General features: G+C 47.9%; 1 protein-coding gene across 1 annotated transcript; it reads right to left on the bottom strand.

Annotated features, from left to right (window-relative positions):
• Positions 1-45: 45 nt before the first annotated feature.
• Positions 46-20,014, bottom strand: ALDH9A1 (aldehyde dehydrogenase 9 family member A1). The gene is made up of 12 exons (XM_005304259.4): positions 19,410-20,014; positions 18,247-18,450; positions 15,946-16,091; positions 14,246-14,375; positions 12,787-12,921; positions 11,930-12,126; positions 9,813-9,953; positions 7,929-8,117; positions 5,025-5,112; positions 2,530-2,671; positions 1,512-1,624; positions 46-977 (listed from the first exon to the last, which is right to left on the bottom strand). Exons 2-12 carry the CDS (start codon positions 18,422-18,424, stop codon positions 883-885), a joined length of 1,554 nt encoding a protein of 517 aa, XP_005304316.2. The 5' UTR covers positions 18,425-18,450; positions 19,410-20,014; the 3' UTR covers positions 46-882.
• Between the last annotated feature and the right edge of the window lie 1,095 nt (positions 20,015-21,109).

Genomic DNA, 21,109 nt, shown 5'->3' with positions numbered 1-21,109 from the left:
ACTTTGAGCTACAGCTCCCATTCTTCCATAAACAGATCTTTCAGATAAGGCCATATACCAGCACTTTTATTTGATTGCTAAAATAGAGTATAAAACAGTTTCTCCAATTGCATGTGTACGTAAAGAATAGCTTGCCTAATTGTTAGTGCCTTGGGGGATAATAAACAACCTTCATTAAACCAGCAACTGCCCCTAGGTGATTCTAGAGTAGAGCACTAGCACTATTCCATAGCTGCAGGTGGATGCCATTATACACTGCTGTCCTCACTGCACAATGAGCTATATTTGGAAAAAAAGACCCAACCAAGCCTCTGTCAGCAATCATTCACAGATAGAGATGGCCAAACAATGTTCAGACACCCCTCTATGCTGAAGTAGTTTAGGATAAGGGCATTGCTGTTCAGAACTGGTCTAGGAGAAGTCAGTCATGCTTCTACCAAGGCTCTCATACAGCTCCATGTGCCTGAAGGAAACCTCTGTCTACAGAGACTACGGCATCACTGTAGGTTTTCTCCATGCACAATGCACTGTCAGAGCATGACCCAGTAGTTAATCAGAAATTGTTACTAGACAGCTGCTCTGTCTACTGGCACTAACTTCAGTAGCAACAGTTGCTGGTGATGAATCAAGGTCACTTAATCCGATTTTAGTCCTAGGCCCCCAGGCAGATTGTGGAGAATGGGACACTCAAACCTGAACACCAACTGTTTGTGTGTGCCCCCACACTCACAAATGCATAGGATTGCAGCACACTGCCCCACCCCAGCTTCCCCCATTGGCACAGGACATTGAGCACTTTGTTACTGCCATCTAGAAGTTCTAGTAGAAATCTCTGGCTGACGGAGTGGGACAGCCTGTTGCTCTTCTGTGAGGCCCATGCCATTAGAACACAGATTCCACATCACCCATTTCCACACAGACTGTTTTCAGCTGCGAGTAATACTCCATTGCTGCCTGGCCGTTCTCTCTGCCGAACCCTGGAAGGGACAGACACCATATTCAAGAGTGAGATGATAGTGCCAGTCATTGCCACCCACCCTGTTTTGTTATTGCTCTGTCACCAGCCATGTGGTCAGACTCAGCCATGCACACCTCTAGCCCTTTCAGGAAGGATGACCCTGCTTGCAGGCAGCAGTGCAGCATCACTAGCTTCTTGACATGGCATTTCAAGTTATCTCTAGACTGAGTAGCTGAGTCAGCTCTGAGCTAGGACCCATAGCAGGCCATGTAAATTCCCTTCCCTTAGCTTTCTCGGTGTGTAACAATGCAGCCCCCTCACCAACCTCCCGCCTTCAGTTTCTAACTGCAGCCCTGGGTGCTCAAAATATCAACCAAGCTGCTGAGTGGCTTTTGGCTTCCCACAGGTGTGACAGCCTCAGTTTCTGGTGTCTCAGCCTAGGATGACACCACTTGATTCTGCTATCACAGGAATAGGGACATTTATTCCTATATGCTGGAGAGGTTTAAAGGGAAGCTCTAGTAGGTTTTTGCATAGCTGGTGCCTTGCTCACCTGACATCTTGTATCCTCCAAAGGGCAGCTCCACAGGGCTGATGTTATAGTTGTTAATGAAGCACATTCCAGCCTGGAGAGCAGCCACCACCCTGTGAGCCCGCTGAATATCCCTGTGGGAGAAGGACAAGGTTTAGTGCAAGCCTTCCCTTTCATACCAATTCCCCCAGCCCTCTGCAGATAGCTCAAGTGGTGGACGTAGAGTCCCACTAGCAGCCTTTGTTCCCCCATGCCCAGCAGCAGAGCTGTGGAGAAGTGCATGAGAATCTAGTTCGCAGGCAGTGTTTTTGACTGAGGCGAGAGGCACCCAACCTGTGCTTGCCCAATGGATGTAGCAGCTAATTGCCAAGAAACCTAACAGCACTTAGAGCTGTTAGAACTAGTACACCCGGAAGGCAGGCTGTCTTCTCCCCCACCACTGCAAGGGAAAGCAGGCAAGAGCTGCCTTTGGACACTTGGTGTGTGCATGTCTCAAAAGGAGGCAGAGAGTCTTCCCATGGCAGGGAAGACAGGCAGGGCTGTGAAGGAGTTTGAGTGGCAGCTGGAGACACTACAGGTTGTTATGAAAAGGGGAAATGGGGGGAGGGGGAAAAAACCAACATTTACAAGATCTGTACTCCCAACATGGTGCATTTTGTTAATCTTTTACATTACAAACTCCTGGGAAAGGGGCCATTTCCTAATCTATGTCTGCACAGTGGGACCCCAGTCCTAGCTGGAACACAGCACCAGAGACCACATGTTCAGCACACAGAGGCAGGGACTTGTTCCAGGTTTTGTACAGCACCTAGAACAATAGGGTCCTGATTCGTTACTGGGACTCCTAGGTGCTATGATTATATACAAAAAAATAAATAACAGTGCTCTGTTTTAATCTGAGCCATCTTGCTGCTCTCTGTGGCTGTTAAGAGTATCCATGAAGCAGAATTGCCACCAGGACTTGGTATTCTAGTTTGGTAACATTCTTCCCCATCCCTAGTCCATTTCAAGGACTGAACACTGCCCCCCCCACCTGTACCTGGTAAAAACACCACCTGCCAGCCCAAAGGTGGTATTATTGGCTCTCTCCAGGACCTCCTCCTCAGTGTCAAATGGTAGGATGGACATGACAGGCCCAAAGATCTCCTCTTTCACACACGTCATGTCATCTCTGCAGTCCCCTGGAAGTATTGCAGCACACGTGTATTTGCAGTGCTGAATTCTGTATGTAAGATCCCAGCCCCACCACAACAGTCCTTGACAGAGCATCTTCACTGGCACGCCATTGGCCAAGTTGGGAAGGGTTTAGGGTAGAATGTGGGTAGGGGAGGGTAGCGTGTCCTACCTTTCCACACGCAGAGCAAGCACTAACTTTTGCACTCATCCCTCTGACTAGTCATTCTACTAGGCTCCAATCTACAACCTGTGTGTCTCTTCTCTGTCAAGGCCACCATGCTCCATCCATTATGTCCCTGTGTCCTATCAAAGGTCCTGAACATATGAACCCCTATATGCCTTGCATTGCAACCTGAATCCATTATCTAGATTACTTATGTGGAATGTTGCATTTCAGGATTGATGTGTGAGGCCAAGGGAAGATACTGCAAGTCAGGACTGAATGTACTGGCAGATTGGGGGCGGGAGGGCAGTAGTGGTGGTGTGCACAATCTTGCACATCTTCTGCCTGTACCATGCCTGTAAAATCCTCCAACAACTAAGACAAGTAAAGATCATGTCCAGTCATAGCATTGGACATATGCCTTCTATCCTGGCTCTGCATTGTGCAGGAAGTTGGCAGGCAGCCTGCCCACAATTCAAAGCCCTCAGCTGCTGCTTCACATCTCCCATTCCCACACATTCCCCTTTAAGGCCTTGGCTACACTCGCGGATTCACAGCGCTGCCGCAGCAGCGCTGTGAAGCGCGAGTGTAGTCGCGCCGCCAGCGCTGCGAGGAGTCCACCTCTCTGAGGGGGAGAGCGTGCAGCGCTGCAGGCGCTGATTACACTGGCGCTTTACAGCGCTGCACTCGGGGGGGGAGGGGGGTGTTTCACACCCCTGAGCGCAGCAAGTGCAGCGCTGTGAATTGCCAGTGTAGCCAAGGCCTAAGCCTACCCACCGTCCATTCTTGTACCAGTATGTCCAGGTCCATCAGCCCTGGGGCTGAACAACTAGAGAGGGTTGCAGGAGCTTCAGGAAGGTATAACAAAGCTGTGCAAACTGGGCAGTGATAGATGAAAATTAATGTGGACCAAGGGTATAATCTACACTGCAATCAGAGGGGTGATTGCAGCACAGACATACCCGAGCTAGTTGTTTCAAGCTAGCTAGATCAAAAAGCCACAGCAGCATGTATAAGCTCCCCCACCCTGAATACATACTTGAACTGCTAGTACTTGCAGCTGCACTGCTATTGTTATTCAAACTAGCTCAATCAAAGCTAGCTGTGGTCTGTCTACAAGTGCTGCAATCACAGCTCTGATTGCAGTGTTGAAATGCCCCAAGTTGCAAGGTAATGCACAGTATGGGACACATTTTCAATTTCTCAATCCTTCCAGGGCTCTAAATTAACTCCAAAAAGGGAGCTAGGCATTGTTGCGGACAGCTTGAAGACCTCTCCTCGATGCACAGCAGCACTCAAGTGTTAGGAAGCCAGAAAAAATGCAGACAATATTGCTACACTGTATAAAAAGTCTGCCCTTGAACACCATATGATCAGTTCTAGTCACCCCCTTTGCAATATAGTCAATGGTCTAAAAATATTAAGAGGCCTACAGAAGCTGGGAAGATTGAGACTATTCACTTGAAAGGAAATGAAGAAGATGGGATGTGACAAGAGGTGCATCAAACAGTTCAGAGAAGGTAGATCAGGCACAGCTTTCTCACAAGGAAATTCCTTAATTTAAAAGTAATAAAAGAAAGTGCTTTTTTAAACTAAAGCACTGATAAGCCTGAGGAACCCACTGCCACTAGATGAGCCCCATAAGATTCAAGGAGAATTAGGGGTGTTTTTTTTTTTTTGGAAGATCATCTACAGTCAAAAAGAAGAACAGGAGGACTTGTGGCACAAGTCCTCCTGTTCTTCTTTTTGCGGATACAGACTAACACGGCTGCTACTCTGAAACTTTTCATCTACAGTCAAATTACCTGGAAAAAGCTTCTTAAAGGGATATCAACTTTCATGGCTCAGGACACAGAGCAGGCACTATCTACCCAGGATTAGGGAGAAATTTCCACCTGTTTGGGTCAGTTCTCTTGCAGTTGTCCACCCTGGGGGTATTAATACATCTTCCTCTGAAGCATCACATTCTGCTCTATGTCAGAGACATTATACACCACTGATCTTACCCAGTATGTTCCTATGCCTCTAGAGTACTGTGTGTTGGGTCCAGCTGTCTGAGCTATACAAGCTATCTGAAAAGGGTTACACATTTCACAGGTTTCACTTTAGGCAGAGGGTCCGACTGAGCTCAGGAACTTGTTAGCATTAAACCTATGCATATAAGACAGCTCCACTGAACTGAAGAGGAATCATACCTAGCACGCAGGGTCGCATGTAGTAGCCATTCTTCAGCTTGGGGTCATCAGGAACATAGGGCTCCCCACCACACAGCACCTTTGCCCCCTGAAAATGAGCCAAACTAGAAGGTACACAGGTGTCAGAGAGCCAGCACACCGCCCTGATGTGCCTGTTGGCAAGCAGCAGCAGTCTTAGAAGAGGCCTAAGGTGGATGGAGTTGGCCAGTCACAGGAATGATAGAGTCCAGGAGTCTGGGGGTTTAGGGGGTGGCAGTAGTCAAATCAGCTTCAAAGACAGCTGCCCAGTGAAGGTCCTGGATTGCTTGGTTGGCTAGAAGAGCTGGAGCTGTCACCCTGTGGCTACGTGGAGATGAGAGCAGGCAATTCAGTGACAGGATTAGCCAATTCCCCAAGAGCAGGAAGCCTCCCTCCCTCCTTCCCTTTATGCCCACAAAGGGCAGGAGAACAGAAGCAGCTTGCACCACTTGTTTGGGGAAGGCAAGCTGGATTCCCAAGGTTATTTTGGTTCCTTCATCTCCAGCAGGTCTGACATTTCCCCTCCAAAGCTCCTCCAAGAGCTTCAACACATAAGCTGAGATACTTAAAGGCCTGAGTAGCATGTGACTGGCCAGATACATTACGGGGATGTTCACCCCACCCAGAATGGAAAGGGGTCTGCTCTACTCTACCAGCACCACTGCAGGCAGCAGAATGAAAGTTAGTCATTTGGCATCCCCACCACCACCCTTGGCTTGATCTTGCCTACTTTTTTTAAAGCATATGATATCACCCAGCAATAAGTGCTTTTCTTGGGTGGGCTGGAAAGGAAGGGGTTAAAGCAGATGTCTGCAGAAGGCACCCTGCTCTAGTGCCTTGTCCATCAAGTGGTAACTGCAGTACACCACCGTGACCCAGCTGTCACTGGGGACAACACTGACTCTGGAGTAAATCAAGCTGGGACCTATTTCCCCCCCCCCCCCCCCCCCAGTGTGAACACAATTTATTGTGCGCTTTACTACACAAACCTGTACTGAGTAATTTTAGATACAGATTGAATTGCCTTTGAAAAAACAAGATGTCTTATGGTTTATCTTTGCTACTGAACAGCAGCACCTGTATTCTAGTTCCAAGAATGATGAGCAAACGAAACATTTCTTGCTTCATCCTAGTTTGGGATTATGCCACTGTCACTAGCCATCTTGTTTTATTTTTGGAGATGAATTCAGGAATAATACAATACATCTATGCTGCACATGTGACCTGTCCTTGGCCATAGCAGCAACTGCATCTTTAGGAGTCTCAAAATGTATATCTGCTTCTCCTGTAGCTTTCCCATTGGAATCATGTTCCATGGTGATTTTTGCAGGTTTCAGTGGAGCAAAAAAATTTACAATGTCTTGGGCACAATCTTGACAGGCTTTCATGTTTTCCCTGGCCGGTGTTTGCCATCAGCTAAGAATTGAAAACCCTTGAGTTTAAAGCCACTCGGAGCCTGAATAGACAGCATCTGCTGCTGCCCATGCTATAAAGAGAAAGCCTGCCCAAGCAACAAGCAGATAAAGGATAAAACTGTTTTCAGCTGTTTGTATTAAGAGCTGGCCAAGGTCCAAAGTTCAGGGCTCTTTCATTCTCCTGTTACAGATGATATTGCTAACATGGCTGATGAAGCCAAGAGCTGCAGTCTCTTGTTAGTATGTCAGAAAGGGTAATGCAGAGCCCTAGACTTGGCCTGTGGCTGGAAGAATGCCTTTCCCACTGCTTTGTCTGAAGATCCCAGTAAGCTGTAATTTGAATCTGCCCAGATGATCTGTTACTGGCCTGGCATGTTAAACAAAGAGCTCTGCAGTTAAACTTTAAACCAGGACTCTCAGACTCATTCTGGGGAGAGCGCCAAATTCAGCTTTTCATTGGGGCACCTAGTACAGGTTCAGGACAACAGTCTCCTCTCAATCCACAGCAGAACTCCAACTGGAATCAACAGGAAGTTTGCACAAAGATCAAGGGTGAAATCTGGTCTTTATGTAATAAATTTGGACCAGCCCCATAGCTGGTGCAAATCAGGATTCCTCCAGTGGAGCTATGCCATTTTACACCAGTTAAGGATCTGGACCTTAGTTGTTCATTTCATGGTCATGTTAGGCAGGAAAATAATTCTCCACTTCAGGATGACCCTTACTTCTGTCATTTGTTTCTCTTCCTCCGTCTGTCCCCTCCTTTCATCCCCCTTCATTTCGTTCTCTGCACCACCCCAATTCTACCCCCTTCAGGGTTCATCCCAGGCCCCTTCCCTATTCCTGCTGCTAAAATGATCAGCCATTAAATAGTTAGTGCTGACATATGAACATCATTAGACTTCAGCATTGCTAGACCAAAGGCATTAACAGGGGTTGGGAAATTCACCAGTCTCAAGCTATTATATCCAGGCTGCCTGCAGACCACGCACACATCACTTCACTGGTTACACTTGGGTCAAGTCCAGAAGGTTCTCATTGCAAACACAAGACCTACCATTTTGTTTTTAAATGAAAGCTGAGATTCTACAGTATTCAAATATGCCTCATAAACAGATCAAGTGAGCCAGGTGTTTATAACATGTAAAGCAGAGGTGGCAATGTGTGCTATCTATCCCCATGACCCCATAGCCCTGCTGAGACACTAATATCTGAATAGTAGGATCTCTTACTACTCTGATTCAACATTAAGCCATTGTGTAAGTTTTAATCCAGGAGTCCCTTCTACATGTACCCTCTTGCATATGTAATTCAACCTCAGCAGGGAAAGGGCTTCACCCCAGAAAGGGTAGGGAGAACATGCTGCCTGTCTATTAAACTAGCAGCAGAGGGAGGTGGAAAGTCCCTTCCCCCACGTGTGTGACTCTTTCCAACAAGCCCCCTCAAATCCAAGAAAGCCAGATGCTCTCACCTGCTCCTTCGCCTGAGTAATGAACCCCAGGACTCGCTCCAGGTGGGGGTGGCTGATGAGGGCCCCCATCCTTGTGTCTTCCAGAAGTGGATCTCCAATTTTAATCTTCTGGGTGTGTTTCACCACTTCCTCCGTGAAGGCCTCCAGGATCTCCCTCTGCACAAACACTCGAGTGCCATTGCAGCAAACCTGGGACATCAGAATCAGCACCATTTTATACAAGACTCTTTAGGAGGAATATGTAACATACTATGGGCCCCCATAGGACTCCCACATGGCACACTATCCCACCCACTGAAGCAGCACATGCACCAACCACTTGTTTCACTTACACTACCTCCGAGAAATGGGATTCAGCTGCAAGTGGCTATTAAAGTGACCAATGTAGCTACCAAGTTTAACCCCCCTGTAGTAGTTCCGGGGTGGGGCTCGTCCCTTCCTGGGGCGCCACTACAGTCCTCCTCGGGATACCGGGCTCTCGGCAGGCTCAGGTCCGCGGGAGCTCGGGCACCAGCATCTGTCCTCTCCCGCTGCCGGCTAGCTACTGAGCGCTGTGGCCTGGACTTTATACTTCCTGTCCCGCCCCTTGACTTCCGGGGGGCGGGGACAGGCCGCGGTGGCTCCGCCCACTCTGGCAGCTGTTCTGGCTCATCCCTTCCTGGGGCGCCTGGGAGCCAGGCCGCCCCGCTACACCCCCTCACTATCTTCCCTCAAACATATCGGGAGTGAGCTGAAGGATTTGAGCTTCTTTCCCGCTCATCACCAGCTCTGTATGGGCCACTAGCACGTGTTTGCATGGCAGTCTGATTGATTAGAGAGGAGCTCAAACCAGCCCAGGCACCTTCCTTCCCAAGTCTGGGGCTGTTTGGACAGGATACAAAAGTGAACTGCATTATGCAGCTCAGTCCATCCCCAGGGGCAATAAAGGCAAAGGGATCACTTGCTGTTCACTCCCTCACCACAAAACACATCACATGCAAGTATTTTAATGGTCTCAGAGCCACCAAGTGGTGAAAATATATATGGCCACCAGCAGGGAATAATCAGAGTTGGCTGTTCAAACCTCAAAGATGCCCCAAAGGGATACTTAAGCATTTAGCTATTATGGCAATAGATGTTACAGAAAGCCCCAAAGTGCCCAGGGGCCAGGCCCACAGAGGGTAAACATCTTGCAGGCTGGCATGGGGATGGGAGCATCATCAGCAAGCAAGAGAGGAAAGCCCCACACTGCTGCAGACTCACAGCAGCTGATCTAGTCAGTAATGGAATCCAAAGAGGCTGCAGTAGGGAGGCAGAGCCATGCATTCTGATCTCTGTGCTGCAGGCTTAACTCCAAGGGCCAAGATGCAAGAATAGCTAATCTTAGGGGCTGGTATCTTACGCAGAAGAAGCTCCTGGAGCCACCACCTCCACTCCAGAGAATTATACTACCTGGTGGGGCAAGTGAGGAAGGAGCTAGAGGTGGCACAGGAGTAGGCATTCGAACCCCAGTTTTGCCCTCCATCATGATTCTCACCAGACACAGAAACCAGGAGACATCCCCTCAAACAGGGTGTGTGCTAGAGCCCTGCATGGGACTATTCTTAATCCCGCTCCCAACACTCCTGCGGACCCTGGTTCTGCTGCAAGGTTCTACACTAGTTCTGTACAGAGCTCTAGTGTGTTCCCTTCCCCGAGCCTGTGAAAGAAACTTCAAACAGGTTCCATCATGGGCACTGCTCCCCAGGGCAGTTTCTCCTATCATGTACAAGGAGGGGGAATATAACTTGAGTGTTTTAGGATGTCAATCGCTGTAGTATCTGTGGGGCTGGAGATGGGGAGGAGAGGGAGACAGGAGAGAAGAGAGTAAGCAGGTAGCATTCATATCTCCTTGGAGCTACACACCTCGCCCTGCGTGAGAAAGTTGGCCATCAGGGCTCCATTCACGGCATTCTCCAGGACGCTGTCAGAGAATATGATGAGGGGGGACTTGCCCCCCAGCTCCAGGGTGACTGGTTTGATCCCTTTGGCTGACATCTCCATGATCTAATACAAACAAAGATAGAAGGGACAGGCTGCTGGGGGATGAACACAAACGGGATTGTGAGGGCCCAACCAGGTCCAGAAGGGCCACGGAAGACCACAAATACATGCCCCCCATTCTAGAGAAGGGGGAAAGGAGAAATTCACCCCTGGCCCACACACATGCCCTTTGCAACAACAGAAGTAAGTCACATGCAGAAGATTGGGGACTGCATTTTTTTTGGTGGGGGGCACTCAAGTCTGTTCCCAGACTGCTGCCCCATGATGGGCACAAGAGATTGTTTTGCTGATTAAAATGGTAGTTGAAACCCGAAGAGCTGTGCATGTTGAAAATTTACAGTTTTAAGGGTGTATAAACTTTAACATGTAAGACTAATCAAGTGCAAGGATCCAGACACACAGCACCAGCCAAGAGTGCACATAATCTAGACTAGCAGGGCACGTGTGTGTGAAAATATCTACAATACCAGAAGCAGAGTGACCCAGTCTGTGCTCTGCTCTTCAGGTCTGTTGTGGAAAAACAACCACACATTGTGTTTGGATCAGAATCGTCTGAGGCCTCTTTATTTTCATGCATGCACAGGGAGTACCAGTGAACTGGCAATCCCTCCGCCCCCCCCCCCCCCACTACAGATTTTCAGATAGCTTATATAGCATAAAACCACAATTAAGTAATGCATACTTTCTTATCAACATTATTGCCATATTTGGAATACATTCCCCAAAAAAGGGAATATAGCTTAGCAAGCTTTCCTGTTTTTCCACAGTCTGCCCCTTTGTGGTTCCCAAGCTTCCCCCAAAACTGTTAATGAGCCATTATGAATCATAGGCCTTGTGATTATAGATAGTTGTGCTTCTGTACTTTCCTTCATCCTGCCTCTAAGAACCCCTCTTCTCCAATAAACTTAACTAATGTTCAGGTCTGAACCAAAGTTCAGGCCCAAGCCAACTAAAGTTTAGGCCCTAGCAAATTTTTCCCCCACAGGTCTTTTTGGGGCCTCAGCTGCCTCAGGGAATGGACAAGGGCTCTGGTTTCTCAGCAAAGAGACTTTGTCAGGGACTGAGGAAGGTGGGGGAGGGAGTATTTTCGTTTGCTTCTGAAAAGGCAGCAACTAGAAACTGAGGGGAATGAGCTAGATTCCCACCCCCACCACAGGAAATGGCCAGGAATCAGATCAGTTAGTATCCCATACTAATGGAGGGATTGATTCTCCAGGGGGAAATGCTTGAGTTCCAGACTCACGTGGCTGCAGGATAAATCTTCCCCAGCTCCAAAGAACTAATTGTCTCACTGCATGCACATGAGCAGAATTTGCTGTAGTTCAGGGTTTATTCCCCAAGATACCATTGCTAGGTAAGCAGCTGTCCAATAATGTGGGGTAGAAAATTATTAACAATGATTGCTACCCCTCCTCCCTCCACCCCCTAAGAAAAGAGAGGTCTCTGCATATTAATTTAACCTGAGTTTGGGTTGATTGGAGGGAAACATATTAGTTTCCAGGGGTTCTCATGTGTTGTCTTGCTGCTTAGTTCAAAACACATCCTGACCCAAATTTGCCCATTTAGGTACCTGTATTTATTCCCGGCTAGAGAACACTCTCTTCACCAGGCCATAACAGGCTGAAGAGTTTAAGACTATCAGAGCAGAGACTCTCCAGGGATTTTATCAGGTTAATAGCTTCTCTCTAGAGCAGAAGTAACCTTCAAGCCCCCCACCCTGCAAAAAAAAAAAAAAAAAAAAAAAAAAACCAACCCACAACTAGTACTTCAGGTAGGCCCTTTATAGCATAACTTTTATCTGACATTTCTGTGCCATATCAGAATAGCTGCAAGGCATGACCCATGTGCCCAGCCATTCTCCAGGGCAGGCTGCTTGTGCACAGGCTTGTAGGAGGGTCTGCCTCTGCTGCATGTCTTCTAGTATTTGTGCCATAATTAGAAGTCCCTTGCCCTGCCCCCTAACACAGGGTGGTCTTTACCTTGATACCAGTTGGTACGCTCCCGGTAAAAGAGACTTTGGCCACATCCCGGTGCTGGCACAGAAACTGGCCAGTGGCAGCTCCCCCTTGCACCACATTGAATAGCCCATTGGGCACACCGGCCTGGGTGAAGATCTCTGCCAGCATTACCACTGAGATGGGGGTGAGAGGAGATGGCTTGTAGATCATGGCATTACCTATGTGAATCCAGCACAGGGGGGGGGGGGGGGGGAAGAAGAGAAGGGGTGTTAAAATCTGAGAGACAATGGGGACAGAGAGGCGGGGGATTGCATGTTCAAATATCTCACCCTCCAGTAGGACAATGGATTTTGCAAAGACACTGAAAACAGGAGAGCAATTGGAAGTTTTTCCCCTTTTGATCCAGACAGGTATCCAGGCAGGGCAGCGACGGCAGTTACAAATGCAGTACTCTCAGTAACTGATGAAATGGGAGCAAATGCAACTGAAGTCACACAGCAGCAGGAAGGTGCTAGTATGGTACCTGCTACTGGAACTAAGTCAGGAGGAGGAGCAGGGCCACTGCTTTGCTGGCCCCACCTCTTTGCTCCATTCCCTTTCTCTCCATCTTCCACTGAAACTCTTATCTGTTTGGTGTGAGGCAACAGCAGCACCCCCTTCCTGTCATGTTCCCACCCCATAACTTATTTGCTAACTCTCCCTTGCCCTTGTCTCCCCTCCCAGCCAGAAAAAGGGTCTCTTAGAAACAGATCTAAGACAAACAGATCCTTCATCACCCACTAACGGAGCTCTTAGTCCGTGAACGCTTAACCCGACTCTATCCTTCACCACCTGATCACCCAAATCACAAAAATCTTGCACAGACGGGGTCTCATTACCACAAGCCAAGGCTGGGGCAGACTTCCAACAGGCAATCTGGAAGGGGTAGTTCCAGGCTCCAATCCCAACACATACCCCAAGCGCCTCCCTTCGGGTGTAAGCAAAGGATCCCCCAGGAAGCTGGATGTGCTGACCTGGACAGGGATAAATACAGGTGAATGAGAACATATGGAGTTAGATGGACAAACTAACAAAGAACCTTCAAGCCTCATCAGACAGCTTCAGACCCACTTCCCTGCCTCACTGCCGAAGTGGAATCTAGCAAAGCCCTCTCTATACTAACAGGTTTGCAAGGGCCTCAAGACCAGTAGCACCAAATGGGGTTTGCCCAAAGCGGTCTTAAGATCTTGATTCAAGGAACAGCTCTCCCTTTTAGTGAATTAGAGTGAAATCCCCACAGTGCCACCAGAACCAGCAAAAGGACAGACACTAAAGAAAAGAAAAAAAAAAAAAAAAAAATCATTGCTGGCCCAGGTGAGTGCCTGCAAGCCCACTGAAACCAGCTGCACTTGATTATGCCAACAGTGGCAGGAAGGTCTTGTGGTTAAGGCACTGGCCTGGGAGCCAAACAATCTGGATTCAATTTCCAGTTCTGTTACAGACTCCATGTGTGACTCTGAGCAAGTTACATCTTTCTGTGCCTCAGTTTCTCCATCTGAGAAAAGGAGAGAATAAGCCTCTCTTCTCCCACCCTTTGTCTTGTCCATTTATGCTGTAAATTCTTCAGAGCAGGAACTCTCTCTCGCTACATGTATAAACAGCACCCTAGCCCAACAGGGCCCTGATCTCATCCAGAACTGAAAGCCCCAGCTAACAGTGAATCTGGTCCCTGAATATAAAGGCAAACAAAGAAATAACTTCCATTTGTTAGCTGCTTTACTACAGCCTCACCCATTTATATTTATAGCTGTGCTCCCACCCCCAGACTATGATAAAGCCTTAAGGATGGCTCTGCTGATAAAGAGGAGATGTTAAACCAGGGTCCAGTCTGCACTGTCTGAGTGGAAGCTGAAAGTCACAAGGCATTTTAAAAGAAGCCAGGGATATCACTGGAGGTGTAGCCAGTTACCTTTCTCCCATTAAAATCAGCATCAGTGTCCCAAGATGATAAATGGACTCTTGCTACATGTAGAATGGCTGCTCTGTTTACCTGGTCACTGCATTCCAGCCCAATTTAATCCCAGGCACTCCTGCTGAGATCAGTGGAGTTACACAGGTTTTAAAGCAGGACAGAATTTGTCCCCCCATGTTTAACTCACCACTGCATAAAAAGTGTTGCGATACCATGGTTCCTATCCTAGGAATCTGAAACCAAAATTCTACCCTATTCCAAATAGCCAGGGACTTTCTACTGGCCTTAAGATTTAACATCTGACTAAACAATCATTGCAGTATTCGAATGACCGACTCACAGCTGGGGAAAAGGAATGAGGCTCCAGTGACTAGTATAGCTCTCACCTGCTATAGCCCCCGCTAAACCTGCATAATACTCCAGGCACTGCCAAGATATGTCAATGTCCACTCTGGCTTCAAAGATGGATTTCCCATTATTGATGGTTTCCATGGTGGCAATTTCTTCCCTCCGTTCCTGTAAGAGCAGTACAGTAACAGCATTAGACTGTAGCACAGCCCACAGCATGCTAGCTGCCTTCCATACACAGGTGAAGACAATCTTTCCCATCAGTGATGACCCAATTGTCTCTAAAGCTGTGTTTTCCACTTGCCATTTACCAGTTCACCAGTGTGTTGAGCTGGGCGTAGAGGAGTATCTAACAAAGACCTGCTGGGGGTCTGCCATAGGTTTACTCTTGCTTAACATCCTTGTTTAGATTTACTGATCATTTAGATTTAGAAATTGGAGTAAACAAACGATTAAGTAAGTTCACAGATGATACTAAATTGGGAGGAACTGCAAACAACAAGGACAAGAAAAATCCAAAAGGGACCTAAAGAGGCTAGATCCATGGATTTAAAAATAAATAAATTCTGCTGGGAAAACATCTTTATCACCAGACTGCCCTGAACACAGCATTACGATTCCACTGTAGGGGTCAGACAGCAGGAGAAGCTAGACTATGAAGGAAAAGTAAGCACAAATCCCTCCAAAAATATAGCAGAGGCAAACCTGAAATGCAGCCAAGTATGTATGTATGTACGTACTTTTCAGTATATGTATTCTTTCATTTGCCCTAGCAAGAGTCCCATTCTAACGCATTCCAGTTACAGGGTTACTGCACTAAGTCCGAGCCTATACTGCAAACTTACATTGGTGTAGCTACGTTGCTCAGGGATTTGGAATATCCACACCCCTGAGCTACAGGGATACTGACCTAACTCCCAGTGTAGAAAATGCTATGTCGACAGGAAGGACAAAAACTCTCCCATCGGCGTAGGCAGTGTTTTCACTGAGCACTACAGCTTAGCACAGATTTGGAGCAATAACATTTTTGAATTGCTCCACTCTGGCTCCACTCCAGCTCCAGGAAAAAACCTACTGGTCCGTGCTCCAGCTCCAGCCTCCACTCCAAAGCCCTGCAGCTTAGTATAGTGATGTGTACACAAGCCCTTAGTAGTTAAGATAAGGCAGTGTAACAGTTATGCAATTTAAGTTCCAAAAGCAAATGGAGACAGGGATAGTGCCCTGTACTTTCTGCAGGCACAGAAGTTCTGGACTTTGGGAGGTTTCACTTCTAGCAAGCTTACATGGATTTTTTATATGTCTGATGCAAACAAAACTAAGTTTACTATAGTGATACAGAAACTACAGTAGTGGGATAAGCAATCCAGAGACCTCAACTCAGGCATAAATTTGGCCTATATTCGTTGGGGCAGGGGAGACCCAAGTGACAAGGGAGGCAGGCAAGCAGGCACATTTAGGGCTCTCAAGAGAAGAGAAAAGACTGAGCTAGTGGTCACATGCAACAAAGCTGCCTTGATGAGACTGGAGGAAATCTATCTATGCTGATCAAAGATGCCTTTCAAACTCTGCATTATTCATGCAGTTTGATGAAAGGTTATTGCATTAGTGGTCTCATCTAGTGCTGCAAGCACAGCCCAATAGCAAGCTGTCAAGGGTTAAAATAACTTAAATAGCTCAGAAGGAGGATCAAGGACAGGACCACTCCATTCCAACACAAGAGAAAAGCTTCACCACATACCCGGATAATCCTGGCAGCCTCCAGCAGAACCCTGCTCCGTTCCATGCCCGATTTCTGGCTCCATATCTTAAAGGCAGCTTTGGCACTCTGCACAGCCAGATCCACCTCCTTCTCCCCAGAAAATAGAAACTTGCCCATCACTCGACCTAAGAAAAAGAAGGTTTATATTTTAGAGCTTTCATTCAGAGATTTTTGCCACTAACCTTGCTATCAGCAAGCATTTATAGGAGTAGCACCAATGTGATCCATGGTTTAGAGTATCAGAAGAGTTCATTCTGTCTCTTACTGCTTTTGCATGTATGCGAACAGATTTTAAGGCCACAAAAAAATCATTGTGATCATCTAGTCTGACCTCCTGTCTATAGGATTTCATCTAGTAATTCCTACACTGAGCCCAATAACTTGTGGTTCAACTACAGGATCTTTTAAAAAGACATCCAATCTCATTTTAAAGATTTCGTGGATTCTTTATCACATCACAATCCATGGTGAACTGTTTCAATGGTTAACTTCGCTGTTCAAATTTTGCTCCCTATTTCCAGTTAGAATTTGTCAAGCTTTGACTTCCACTTGTTGGATCTTATGTCTTTATCTGCAAGATTAAGGAGTCTCCTCCCTGTGTTGATTCTGTAGGACTTGGGATAACCCAACACCACCCCATCCAAACATCCTCTCCCAAAAAGCCTTTTAATCCCAGCATTTTAAAACCATTATAGTTTTTAATACATTTTGAAAGGGTCATCTGCCAGTACCAGATGTTGGTATTGGAAGAGATTACTACTAATCACCAAGGGCCAGATCCTGTAGAATTCTGCATGGATCTTCCATTAAAGGCAGTGGGCATTCTGCTTATGGACTGAGTGCAGGACTGGGCTACAGAGGTTGGTATTGGTACGGACTGTGCCAGCTTCTGGTATTGACACTAATTCCAAGTGTTATTTGCTAAAATACTGACAGAAACTGCCTCTGAATATGACCATTATGCTACTAGCACCAAGTGTTATCTGCTAGAACTAGGATTTTCCCCAGGGGACTAGGGATCAAGTGCCCTCCTTGAGACACCATACAGGGATCTGACTTTTAGAGAATGGGTGCCCAATGCCTTCTGAAAATCAGAACGGTTTAAGGTTTTTCAACCTGAGACACTTAAAAGTCACAAGACACTTAAAAACCTTGGCATAATTCATTAGTGTGAAGGGTGGCCAGGGACGAAAGGAGAAGCAACTACATGAAATCCTTCAAGCATTTGAGGAGCAGCACCAAAGGCAATTCCCACATAAGTAGAAGCTTGTACTTGCATTTCCTAACTATCCTGTGGGTTCCTGGCTGGTGTATCAGTGATGAATTTCCATTAGAGGTGGTCAATCGACCCAAATACTGGCTCAAAAGCAAATTCATACTCCTCCGAATGCCACTACACAGCATCTACAGATATTTTCACAGACAGTGAGACTGATGTGACAAGTGAAGGTGCTGGCAGGAGAGAGAGCGATGCTGGATATTCAGGGGTGGTAAAGGGAAGGGAGCTAGGTGTGTGAGCCCTGCAAGGTAGCAGCAGTGCAGGGCACCTGGCTAGAGAGATGAGAGAAGTCCATGCTTCCCTGTCTACCTCAGCACACCAGAGATTTGCTGAGTGCCTTTGCTGTTTCACCCCATTCTGTTAAGTATGAAAAAGCATTGGGCTCAATCCACATGAGAACTTGGGACCCAACTATCCCCAGGGCTGATGTAACAGAATGGGAAATCCAGGCCACTTAGCTGCTGTAGCAATATTTGCTGCACCAACTCTCTTTCTCCAGAGCCCTTGTATCAGCTTCCTTTTCCTATCCCATGCAAGTCTAAATGGAAGAGAGAACCTGTTAAACCACATCTTTATGGGTAAGACAAGCTTTGTAAGTATTACCCAAATTGTAGGCAGTGTTGTTGTAGCCGTGCTGGTCCCAAGATATTAGAGAGACAATGTGGGTGAGGTAATATGATTTACTGGACCAATTTCTGTTGCTGAAAGAGATCAGTAAAGAAAGCTGTGTAAGCGTGGATGTTTGTCTCTTTCACCAACAGAATTTGGCCCAATAAAAGATATTATCTAACCCACCTTGTCTCCCCAAGTTGAAGGGACAGTTACTTGGAGACATTGCAGAGTGCTGGGCCTCACAGTGGAGCTTGGGATTTCATCTGCAGTGTCTATTTAGCATTCCAATCCAGTTCATGGGCACTGGCAGGTTGTTATATATCTTCAGGCAATTTCTGAAGAGATCCAGGATCCCAGATGCCCTACTGGCATGGAAAGCAGTCAGTTACCTGTCGCTGGCTCATACACCTCCTCACTGTGGCTTCCATCCACCGGCTGAATTCGGGCCCCAGCCCGGTAGTTGAGTGGCTGCTGCAAGTGGAAGGTGCTGGTTTTGCTGCTCATGGTGGCAAAGGGGAGGAAGGCGCAGAATCGAGGCAGAAGAGACAGGCTGGGCTGTGGGAGCATCCAGGGGGCAAGGCAACAGGAACAGGCTATAGAGAAAGAGCAACAGAGGCAGGTGTCAGTCACCGAGTGTCCAGGCTCATTGCTAGGAACCACCAGCACCACCATGCACAAGAGAAGGGGCCCTAGCATTGGAGGGGAGGTGTGCAAGACCCCTATAATCCCACCAAGGGACGGTATCCCACCACTGGAGAGTGAGAGGAAGTATGAAATTCCCCATAACCCCCCTGCAGAGGAAACCCCAACACTGGGTGGGGACAGAGGAGTATGAAAACCCCCATAACCCTGCTATGGAAGGGACCCTGGCACTGGAAGGAGGGGCAAGGAAGGGGTATGAAATCCCACATAATTCCCTGAATAGGGGATCCTGACACTGGTGGGGGGAGGGCAGGGAAGAGGTATGACATCTCCTATAAACCCCCCTGCAGAAGGACCTGGCACTAATAAGGCCTTGGCTACACTTAAGAATTCAACGCGCTGCTGCGGCAGCGCTGTGAAGCACGAGTGTAATCGCACCGCCAGCTCCGCGAGAGCTGTCTCACAGCGCTGTATGTACTCCACCTCTGCGAGGGGAATAGCGTACATCGCTGCAGGCGCTGATTACACTGGCGCTTTACAGCGCAGCACTCGGGGGGCATTTTCACACCCCTGAGTGCAGCAAGTTGCAGCGCTGTACAGCACCAGTGTAGCCAAGGCCTAAGGGGGAGAGGTATGGTATTCCCCCACCATAGCCCCCCTGCGGAGGGAACCCTAGCACGGGGGAGGGATATGGAATCCCCTACAGCCCCCATGCGGAGAGGACGCCAATACGGGGAAAGGGGGGTGGGTGAGCGGCGGGTTATGAAATCCCCCATAACTCCCCGCGGGGCACAGCGCCGAATGGGGGCAAATCCGAGGAGAAGGACCCACAGCTACCCCTGGCGCAGGGGGAGGGAGCCCCGCAGCCGAGAGAACGGAGCCGGACGCCCGTGCACCTGGCAGCACTCACCTCAAGAACAGTTCAGACTGAGCTCAGTGCAGCGGGACTGCTCGACTTTATCCTGGGACCTTCGCGGCGGTGCTCCGCCCCCTTTGTGTCTGGCCCCGCCCACCGCGCTGCGAGCGGCAGCCCTGTTAATCGCCCAGCTCCGCACCACAAGCCTCGCGCTGGAGGAGCGTGCGCATGAGCAATGGGGCTCCCCTTCCCCCAGCGAGTGACAGGAACGCATAACGCGGGCAGTGCCCCGACACGCTAATCTGCCTGCGACCGCGCCGTCCTCCCTGTATGACCCAGACTGAGCCCTGGGGCGGGACGGGTCAGACCCCCATTAGCCCTCTGCCCCGTCTCCCCACACACGCCGGGGCGGGAGGGGGAGAACCCCGCAGCCCCAGTATCTCGGCACCGTTCTGCCTCAGAAACCCCCACCCCACGCCTTCTGCAGACAGTTTGATCTATTCAACCCTACCCAAACGCTACCCCAAACCCTACCTATCCGACCCTCACCAAACACTACCTCAAACCCACCCAGTCTCCACCAAAATCCTACCTATCCAACCCTACCCAAACACTACCCCAAACCCATTCAAACTGTACCCAAACCCCAACTAGCCAACGCCACCCAAACGTTACCCCAAACCCACCCAGCTCTGTCAAACCCTACGTATCCAACCCTCCTCAAACACATAAGAACATAAGAATGGCCATACTGGGTCAGACCAAAGGTCCATCTAGCCCAGTATCCTGTCTAACGACAGTGGCCAATGCCAGGTGCCCCAGAGGGATGAACCTAACAGGTAGTGATCAAGTGATCTGTCTCCTGCCATCCATCTCCACCCTCTGACAACAGAGGCTAGGACACCATTCCTTGCCCATCCTGGCTAATAGTCATTAATGGACTTAACCTCCATGAATTTATCCAGTTCTCTTTTAAACGCTGTTATAATCCTAGCCTTCACAACCTCCTCAGGCAAGGAGTTCCACAAGTTGACTGTGCGCTGTGTGAAGAAGAACTTCCTTTTATTTGTTTTAAACCTGCTGCCCATTAATTTCATTTGGTGGCCCCTAGTTCTTGTATTATGGGAATAAGTAAATAACTTTTCCTTATCTACTTTCTCCACATCACTCATGATTTTATATACCTCTATCATATCCCCCCTTAGTCTCCTCTTTTCCAAGCTGAAAAGTCCTAACCTCTTTAATCTTTCCTCGTATGGGACCCGTTCCAAACCCCTAATCATTTTAGTTGCCCTTCTCTGAACCTTTTCTAGTGCCAGTATATCTTTTTTGAGATGAGGAGACCACATCTATACGCAGTATTCAAGATGTGGGCATACCATCGATTTATATAAGGGCAACAATATATTCTCCGTTTTATTTTCTATCCCTTTTTAATGATTCCTAACATCCTGTTTGCTTTTTTGACTGCCTCTGCACACTGTGTGAACGTCTTCAGAGAACTATCCACGATGACTCCAAGATCTTTTTCCTGATTTGTTGTACCTAAATTAGCCCCCCATGATATTGTATGTATAGTTGGGATTATTTTTTCCAATGTGCATTACTTTACATTTATCCACATTAAATTTCATCTGTCATTTTGTTGCCAAATCACTCAGTTTTGTGAGATCTTTTTGAAGTTCTTCACAGTCTGCTTTGGTCCTAACTTTCTTGAGCAGTTTAGTATCATCTGCAAACTTTGCCACCTCACT

The sequence above is a fragment of the Chrysemys picta genome, chromosome 8 (assembly GCF_011386835.1).
Source record: "Chrysemys picta bellii isolate R12L10 chromosome 8, ASM1138683v2, whole genome shotgun sequence".
Taxonomy (NCBI): domain Eukaryota; kingdom Metazoa; phylum Chordata; order Testudines; family Emydidae; genus Chrysemys; species Chrysemys picta.
The sequence above is the reverse complement of the archived record's forward strand: the minus strand, read 5'-3'. Positions and strand labels throughout refer to the sequence as shown.